The following is a 9,357-nucleotide window of genomic DNA, read 5'->3' on the forward strand; positions in this document are numbered from 1 at the left end:
TGTTGTATTTGGCTTTGACAAGGAGGCTGCTGCTGAAATCATGCTGGTGCGTTATTTTGGTGTTTGGAGATGGTGATGCATTTGGGCTATTTTGTTACATATACTTGCTGTTTCGGATTGGTATTGGCACATTTTATACTCAAACCATGTTGTTATTGAATAAAATTATTATTTTGCTTTTAAGAAAATAAGTATCTTAGTGTACACGTGTTTGAATATGTGATGAAAGAATTGTGTTTGTAATCTTATAAAATTTATTATGATTAAAATTGATTTTGAAGTAACATCATTTTTGTTTGAAAAATGGGTATTACAAAAGTGTTTTTTTTTATAAAGAAAATGTTAGTTGGATATTTTTAATCAAAATTGATTGATTTCGTAATTTCGAAAATAGATTTTAATTAGGACGGTTTAATTTATCTAATTGAAAAATCTTTATTTCATACTAAAATATGCAATATTTGCAACAACAAAAAAAATACTACACAGGTAGTGCAAAAGAAAACTACAAATTGTGATAATAACTTTATAAACAGTCACACATCCTCCAACACCACCAAACTCATTTTCATATACACAGTCTATACAGCCCTAGGTTACCAATATATACTATAACAACTTATTAAATCTAGGTACAAAATGGGCATACACTGAGAGTCACTGTCCATGGTATGGTAGTAACTAGTAAGCCAACCATATATATATATATATATATATATATATATATATATATATATATATATATTAATGTTTAATTATCAAAATGTGGGAGTGACTCCCTTATTTATTAGTTTAGTATAGTTATGTGGACACACTATTAGGCACCCCTCTGCATGTAACACCAGGTTCAGAGCTAGGAGCAAGCAACTCATAAGGCAACACCCCTGCACCGCAACGGTTCCTTAGAGTCCTATCAAGGTTCCTGCCATCAATCACCTTCTCTATCTGTTGAACCTTGGCGGAGAAATCGTAGAACGCCTCTACAATCTCAGCGTCGCCAGACCAAATGGAAGGTTGTTGCCTCTCACCCAAGTACTCCTCATCAGGTGAGTGAGTAGAGAGTGTGTCAACCACAGCCATGAACTTTGTGGCCTGAAGCAAGCTTGGCAATGCATTCAGGAAATACTTCTGAGGGTCAGCAATGAAACTTGCATATTCTGGATCACCCTCTTCTGGTATTAGCCTTCTCATCAGTGGTGGACGATTAGGCACATAGCCACCATAAGGGTACTGACCAAAGTTGAGAGCAGCATGTTGTGCAGATGCATTCCAAATCAATGTGGAAAGAATGGACACAAGATCCTCACTATTGTTCAATGTTGGCCACCAATTTTCGTGCCTAAGATCCGCATGGCCTACATTGATTGACTCAGAGTACCAAGATTGTAGCTCTTTGTCATTGCATATAAGGCTTGAGTGAGGGTAGTAATGGTTCACATAGGTTCGAACCCAGTCTTCTATTGCAGACCATATTAGTATTCCATCAGCTGCATAAGGGTAGTCTTCCAATATGAGTTTTAGGCCATGTGGTTGTGTTGGGTCAGCTACTGCCATTCCCCTGTAATGTCATAAGAGAATATCTTTTGTTAGATTTGTTTGCAATTTGCATACACCAAATAAAGCAAACACCATAGCATGATAAGGAAAATGTTTGGCCACTTTCCAAAAAGTAAAAGGCCACATTGGTAACTAACAATCTAAGACCTTTTTAGAGTGTTTGAAATGTATAATTTCACGTGATGTGGTAGCTATAAAGGGAATAGCTTCACTATTGAGGTAATTTTTCATGTCCAAACGTGCCTCCTATCAAACTTGATGCTTGGTTATTGTTAGTAAAAATTGATTCTGCCACAAAACTTCAGTTTGACTAGAAATAATAAAAAGAAGTTTTAAGTTGGGTTGAAAAGTTTACATTAGGTTTCATAGCACATTTGCTTTCAATGTAAGAGCATCCACACATAAACCATGTCACTTGAAAATAAATTTTAATCAAAATCAATTTTGTAAACTTAGTTGAAGTCTTGATAACCAGTATCCTAATAAAGAATTCATATAGAGTAGAAAGCTATTATTAAGAATCACATTAATAACACGTTTTAATAAAATCTTCTTAAACAGTATACAAAGGACACCGACCGTACTATTGGCCTAATAAGTTAATATAGGGTTCTTCCATTTAAAAGTCAAATTGTAAACAGTAACAAAAAAAAAAGATATTTTGGTTACCTGCGGATAAGATCTGCAGGGAGGCTATCCATGTCAAAGCGCCAAAAGTTCTTGTAAGCAGCAGAACTAATCTCCATGGCATAGCGACCAGGAGTGAAGCAATTTTCAATGATTCCATCAGCATGGATCAAACTCTGTCTAGCCAAGGTATTTATCTCCAAGGTGTACCTCATGTGGGGGTCCAACAACTTGAAAATTGGATGCATAGCACTTAATTGCCTATGAGCCGCCAATATAAATGGTTCCAAGTTGGCATGTGTGCGTAGCCTATACACAATTTAGCAAAGAAAACAAATTCAATTCACTAACTAGATAATAATTCTAAGCTTGTATTATTTATACCCAGTCATTGGTTCGAGTAGTATTAGACTCGATGGTGTTAATAAAGATCTCGAATTTGAGCCATGGAAAAAAAACAATTAAAAAAAAATTATAACAAAAATGATTAATTAGATTTTCTAATGAATAATAATCATCAACAAAGTCAATGGATATTCCATACTAATAAGATAGTAAAAAAAACTTGTATTATTTCTAAGAATTCAATGACTATACACGATCAAGTAACTAGAAATGACTGATATATTTTATATTTTATGGTTTCTGATTTGACTGAATGATGGTGTAAATAGACGCTTTAAAGAATAGGGTTTTGTTTACCAATGGTTAACAAGTTGGTGCACCCCAGCATCATTGGAGCAAACATGGGCCTTGGCAAGCTGCCACATCCAATTAGTAGTAGCATCAACAGGAGGTGTAACCACGCGCTTTGATCGGGAATTAGGTCCAGCGTGAGGGAGGCTAAGTTCTATAGCCACAGGCTTGAGAGTGCTACGTGGAGTCAAGAAAAAGATGGTGCGTGTGGCATATGATTTCCTACCATCAAGGGCATTGATCCCTTCTAAGAAAGGTAGATATATATCATGATAATCAATCATAAACAGCTTGTTTTCGTTTATTGCCTGCCCAATTAAGAAAAGTAAGAGTTCAATACATCATCATCTAATCACAACTCATCTTATATAATAAATTTATTAACTTTTATAATAATTATTTTAAAAGTTATATTAATGACGAATTATAATTGAATAACAATATATCCAAGTCTAATTAAAATTATGAAAAGTATCGATGGGTACCTCTTGAACGGTCATGCCATTGAGTTGGTTCAAAATATGTTCTTCTTTAAGAGCAGACTCTTGGGGGCCATAAATTTCTGGGTCTAGTTTGCTAACTGGTGGGAAAACTTGAAGCCTCTCAATGTTAACAGGGTTAACTCCTGCTATTGCTTGACGGGCAAATTCATCATCTCGCAGCCAAGCAAATTTGTCCTCTGCACGTTAGACACGTGAGATCATTAGTTTAACAAAAAGTAAATAAATAAACAAAGATACCAACTACCAAGTTGAGTTAAAATAATAATAACAATTATAAAATACTATACCCATATGTGAAACATTTAAATTAACAATATGTAGGTTTGGCTACAGTTTATTCTCGTATAGTTTAATATTAACTAGTAAAGCTCACACAGAAAATGAATATGAACAACCTATCTGAGTTTGAACTAACAAACTTTTTCTTAGGTGAAAATCAACTGACAAACATTAAAAACCAAATGGCACGTTCAAGTGGTCCACTTGCTAGTGATATTTACCACGTCATGTTATATTAAATACTAAAGGGTAAAGCAATAGCATTATAAAAATCCAATTCTTATTGACCCCACCACTTAATTTGTGTTTGAATTAACTTATCACGTGTTGCTTCAAAATCATACTTGGAATTTCATAAGAAAAAAGTATTTTAAGCAAAACTAAACATGCACAAATACTAATTAACCCACAAGAAAGAAAAAAAAGATCTCTTTGATCATTAGTATCGGATTCCAACATATTTCATTTCTAGTTGGAAGTTCAAAAAGAAAACCCAAATAAATAGTTTATCTTCAAAATCTTTCTAGCACGAGGACAATCATAATAAACAAAGATTTACTAAGGAAATCAGCACATAGAATTATGTAGTCAAATTATTAATATAAGGAAGAAAAAAAGAAAAGAAAGACAAGAACAAAAGTAAGTATACTCACTGGAAATAATCTTAGGGGTGTCATACTTAAGAAGTCCCTGGCTGGACTCTTGGATCTTGCTGACAAATGGGATTTTCTTCAACACGTCATCTTGCAAGCCCCACCCCAACTTTATGAGCAACCCTTCACTGTAAAGGCCATCGACATCAGAGAATTCATTGAAGTCTTGGTTGCTAGAAGAAAGGCTAGCCTTAAGACCTGGGATCAAGTTATGCAGCACTGCCTTGAGCCTCTTCACAGTGAATGTGTTCTGCTTAGACTCCTCGAAACGTTCATCTCTTGGCACATACATAGGCAGTGGCTTCTCCACACGACTCTCTGCGTACATATCTGCACCATCCAATCAAAAACCCTTTTGTTACAATACAATTATAACCTATAGTTATATGTAACATTAAATTCATAAAAGAAATTCAAATTCTTACACAAAAATTAAAAGAAAAAAAAGGGTTATGCAGTGATAGTTACATAATCATCCAATCACAATCATCTTATATGATAAGTTTCATAACTTTTAAAATAATTCAAACAGTACATAATTTATAATGGAATAATAATATAAAATTGTTTTACACTATCATTACACAAGCATTAAATTCAAATTCACAAGCATTAAATTCAAATTTAAATGGATTAGGACTGAAATAGAACTAACTCAAATGATGTTAACTGAGGGGTAACATGGAATTTTTTTTAGTAAATTATTAGTACTTTTTTTCCTTTCTTATTACCTGTATCACTTGGTTCGCGGCCAGTACGACACCGTCTTGGGTATGGATACATATCTGATCCTCCAAGATTTGGTCTGGCAAGTTCAATTCCTTTATCTGGATTCCCCAAATCATTGTATATATCATAGTCATATATTCTGTCAGATAAGTTTCTAACTCCTTTGCCATCACCTCTAAGATTTCTCAGCTCTTTCTCCCTCAATAATCTAAGTCCAGCAGGTGTATCCCCGGGTAAATAAGGCTGTTGAAAAATCACACAACAATAAACAAACTTTAGAGTTTATTTTGGTGTACAAAAAACAAAGTGAATAGACCATTATTATTGCATATCAGCTAAAAAGAATATACTCCCACTATCTCTTTTATTAGACTATTAAGTTGTGTCATAATAGGTTAATAACTAAGAAATATAACTATCATTTTAGTTTTAATGAAAACTATTAATTAATTTTCTATTATACTCATTATCTCCTTATCTCTGATCTCTTGTATTAATAAATTTATCAAAAGACTACTTAGTTATGCATTGATGTTGTTTTACAACAATTAAAATGTAGTTAAAAAAAATCTAAACCATCAGTTAAAAGAAGGGAGTGGGATGGACAATACGTACTATCACAAGCCACATAGTGGATGTAATCAATTGGATTGATGTAGTAATTGATGGGTCAATTCAAAGATACTTGGTCCATGCATAGCAGCACAGGCATCACTCAATTGTTTTCCCACTTTAACGTTAATGGAACAGCTTTTTCTTTTATTGAGAAAATTATAATATCACGCACTAATAGTAATAGGCATTGGCATTAATTTATTTTTTTAAGGTAAAATGAATTTTCAAATTTGCTGGCCTTCCCAAGATTCTCCAAACAAAAATAAGTATTGCTTTGACTTTATTTTCCAGGCTGAAATAAAACAGAAAACAAATATTGTCGCCATTGGATGTACAGTATAATTATTAATTTTTCTGAGCCCTGGTATTAGGACAGGAATATAAAATAAACAAAATAATAATAATAATATAATTAAAATGAACAAGAATTCAGGAAAGATTACCTTATTGGAAAAGAAAATCCTCTTTCCAGGAAGATCTTTTCTTGATTGTACCCATGAATTGCAGGGGAAATGAACCGGTCCACTAGCAAATCCTTCAATTGTTATGCTTTCCAAGAAGAACTCTTTCTGGTGTTTGTTTGTCACAGTAATAGCTCCTGGCTCCCCAAAACTAGAGTCAACTATGAATTCAGCCGTGTAATTAACTCTCTCTGCCTTAAGATTGGACTTCTTTGACCAATCCTTCAACACTGCTTCATTACTCTTCTTTGCAGATTTGGTCTCTACAGAACAAAAAAGATACCAAAGTATTCATTCAGCTCAGTTTATAACCATCCATCAACAAGTAAACTTCAATTCATTCCAATTAAAACAATAAAAAAATGTTTTTTTTTTTAAAAAGTACCATATAGTAAGAATTATTTAGGTGATCTTATATGTAGATGACTGTAGCATACCAAAACAAGAAACTTTTTCAGAAGGAGAGGGGAAAAAAAGTGACTTTTGAAGAAATCAGAACCATTTGTGGAATTGTGGCACACCCTTTTAAGAGAAAAAAGTATTGGGTAGGTTGAGATGATGGTTTTGGAAAGGAAGTAGTTTTTTCATATGAGAAAGTCTTACTTGGATCAATCTCAGTGCTAACAAGTTCAAGGACAACATTCCTTCCAATCCTGTCAGTAAGAGCATCAATATGCTTCACAATGGTCTCTTTGAAATCCTCTTTGATCTTGTTCCTCACTGTGATCACAGCTCTAACTTTGAATTTCACTGGTTTTTCTGTAGACACAGAAGAAGAGGATGAAGATGATGAAGGAGAAGAAGAAGAACCCTTCATCAAATCCTCACTTATAGCTGCCACAGGAAACTTTGCAGCTCTCTTCATCCTCACAACTCTCTTGTTCTCCAAAGGAACTAAGAACCGAGTTGAGTTAAAAAATGATGAAGGGGAAGAAGAAGAAGGAACAAACATGGACCTCTCTAGCAATGAAGAACCCATTATTTGTTTTGTAAGGGCCATATTAATTCTTATTCTGTTCTAAAAAATCTTCACCCTCTATAGAGTGTTTTTGTTTGGTGCTAAAATCTGTTTCAAGAAGGGTGATTTTGCTCTCACCGAAGGAATGGAATGGAAATAGATTTGAGAGATCAGAAGGAAGGGTAGTGGCGTGTCGGTTGAAATGGAATTAGCTGGCTATGATTTCTTGTATACAGTGGAGAGAAGGGAAAAGGGAAGATTAAATAAAGCTGGCAATGGCAAGCATGAATCTCACTTCACCGTCCACATTTTTTTCCCCTTCTTTTCCAAACCTGATAATTAGTATTCATTTGCTTAAAATGGTGTTCATCACAACATTTTGCAGCACCATTAAAACATTAGTAATAAATAAATATTTTAAATATCTGGTGAACATAGTTATATATAACCTTATATCGTTCATAGCCGTATAATACCTGGCACAGCAATAAATGGAATTTCTTCTTTTAGTAAATTAAATACAACATAATTCTTATTTGATGTCTGTAAAATTATTTAACATTGAGACTGCACATAAATTAAATTATATAATTACATTATATTATTTTTTTATTTTTAATCATCAATAATGATTAACAGAATATTGAAGTTTGTGGGATAACCTTGAAAAATTAGAGAGTCTAACGTCCCTGATTAATAAATATAGTGGTTACTAAAATATTTATATTGATGATTTAATTTTAAAATATAATAATTCATCATTCGCGACTACTTTATTAAACATTTAAAAATTGAAATAAACAAATTTTAATATGTTTATATTGGTAAATTTTAAAGCTATAATGTGTATATATATATATATATATATAAATTAGAATATACATGTATTATTATTCAAAAAGGGGAAAAGAGTCACAGCCCACTTAAATGTTACTTTAATTAATATATGTCTTTGATAACAATTATTCTTCATGTTAGCAAGTAAGCTTAAATTATTTATTAAAAAATAATAAAAGTATATTTTGAATATCTTAAATAGTATTATTTATCAAATATTTAAAATAATATTATATTATCTTATAATATTTTACACTAACACTATAAGCAATATATTATAAAAAACTATTAAACAAAAATGAAATATATTTAATATTTTAAAATGTAGAAAATGATATTTTTTTTTTCTATAACAAACATAAAAATAATTTGATATTCTCATATTTACTTTTTAAAAAATAATTTACAATACCCTTAATTATTTATTAGCTGGGAGTTATGGAGTTTGTGGTTCTGGTTATTACTAGTATTATTCTTCACTTAAAAAAAAAAAGGGCAGGTGAGTCAAACTGGAAACTGAGGTATATATGTTGTTTCCATTTTTTTCCAAGTGAAAAACGCGGTTTGGAAGAAGCAACACGGAAAGCTGGTTTAATTCACGTTGTGTCAATGCTGCATTTTCCGGGGCATATCTGCAAAATGGCAAATTAGCAATTGTGACCCTCGGCATTGCATCTATCTATAACGCAGCAGAGATTCATGGCCGGCACAGTCAATGACGAAAATTGTTCCCATCATTAAACTTGTGTTCATATTTTATAGTCTCTTTCTTTCTCTTCCTCTTATAACATTCTATTACCTAATTCATTAAAATTAAAAAATAATTTATTTAATTATTAATAATAAATTTATTTTAAGTTTATAATATTTTTTTAAAATTATTCTTATTATTACTTTTCTCTTTTTATAATTGTTTATCCATATATTTTTTGATTTTTTTAATGAAAGATATTTTTAATTTAAAATTAATTAATACATGAAACGTTATAAATTAAATCTTATAAAAAAATAACTACTATTTTAAACCTGAGTTTTATGAATAAGAGTAGAGGAAGTAGTATTAGTACTTGTTATTTTTCTTCTAATAAATATAAATTCTTAATATTTTTTTTTATCCTTCCATTTATCAGAGAAAAAAAACATTAACTAATCCAAAACTCGATCAAAAAAAAAATATAAAATCCGACTAATAATTATAAGATCCGAACTACTTAACTTTAACTTCTACATTAATTACTTGTGTGAAATCAATTCCTTACATAAATTTTTATTATATATCTTAATGTGTAGGCTTAAATACTCATTTGCATTTTAATCTCTTCATTACTCTATAGTAGTATAGTTCGTTTTTAAGTGTGAGTTTTTTTAAGAAAAAAAATTGTTTCTATCTATCTGTCAAATTTAAAGTCCAAGATAATATTGCTTATTTTTTTTTATCAGGG

At 31.5% G+C, this 9,357-nt stretch overlaps 1 protein-coding gene across 2 annotated transcripts; it reads right to left on the reverse strand.

Annotated features, from left to right (window-relative positions):
• Positions 1–506: 506 nt before the first annotated feature.
• LOC100791000 (linoleate 13S-lipoxygenase 3-1, chloroplastic) lies at positions 507–7,461 on the reverse strand. Of its 2 annotated transcripts, none has more exons than XM_041010697.1 (9): positions 6,724–7,461; positions 6,103–6,383; positions 5,047–5,287; positions 4,316–4,645; positions 3,366–3,559; positions 2,887–3,188; positions 2,227–2,493; positions 746–1,558; positions 507–711 (listed from the first exon to the last, which is right to left on the reverse strand). In XM_041010697.1, the coding sequence occupies exons 1-8, from the start codon at positions 7,118–7,120 to the stop codon at positions 802–804; spliced, it is 2,769 nt and encodes a 922-aa protein (XP_040866631.1). In that variant the 5' UTR covers positions 7,121–7,461; the 3' UTR covers positions 507–711; positions 746–801. The 2 variants fall into 2 exon arrangements, with proteins under 2 accessions (XP_040866631.1, XP_040866630.1); XM_041010696.1 differs by having other exon boundaries at positions 507–695; positions 730–1,558.
• Between the last annotated feature and the right edge of the window lie 1,896 nt (positions 7,462–9,357).

This window comes from Glycine max, chromosome 16 (genome assembly GCF_000004515.6).
Source record: "Glycine max cultivar Williams 82 chromosome 16, Glycine_max_v4.0, whole genome shotgun sequence".
Taxonomy (NCBI): Eukaryota; Viridiplantae; Streptophyta; class Magnoliopsida; order Fabales; family Fabaceae; genus Glycine; species Glycine max.

Excerpts from the sequence above, each read along its gene's own strand:
- LOC100791000 (XM_041010697.1), bottom strand. The coding sequence starts at position 7,120 with ATGGCCCTTACAAAACAAATAATGGGTTCTTCATTGCTAGAGAGGTCC. Across the intron at positions 2,494-2,886 it reads CACCAACTTGTTAACCATTG|GCTACGCACACATGCCAACT; the intron begins GTAAACAAAACC and ends AATTGTGTATAG. Across the intron at positions 1,559-2,226 it reads CCTGCAGATCTTATCCGCAG|GGGAATGGCAGTAGCTGACC; the intron begins GTAACCAAAATA and ends ATGACATTACAG.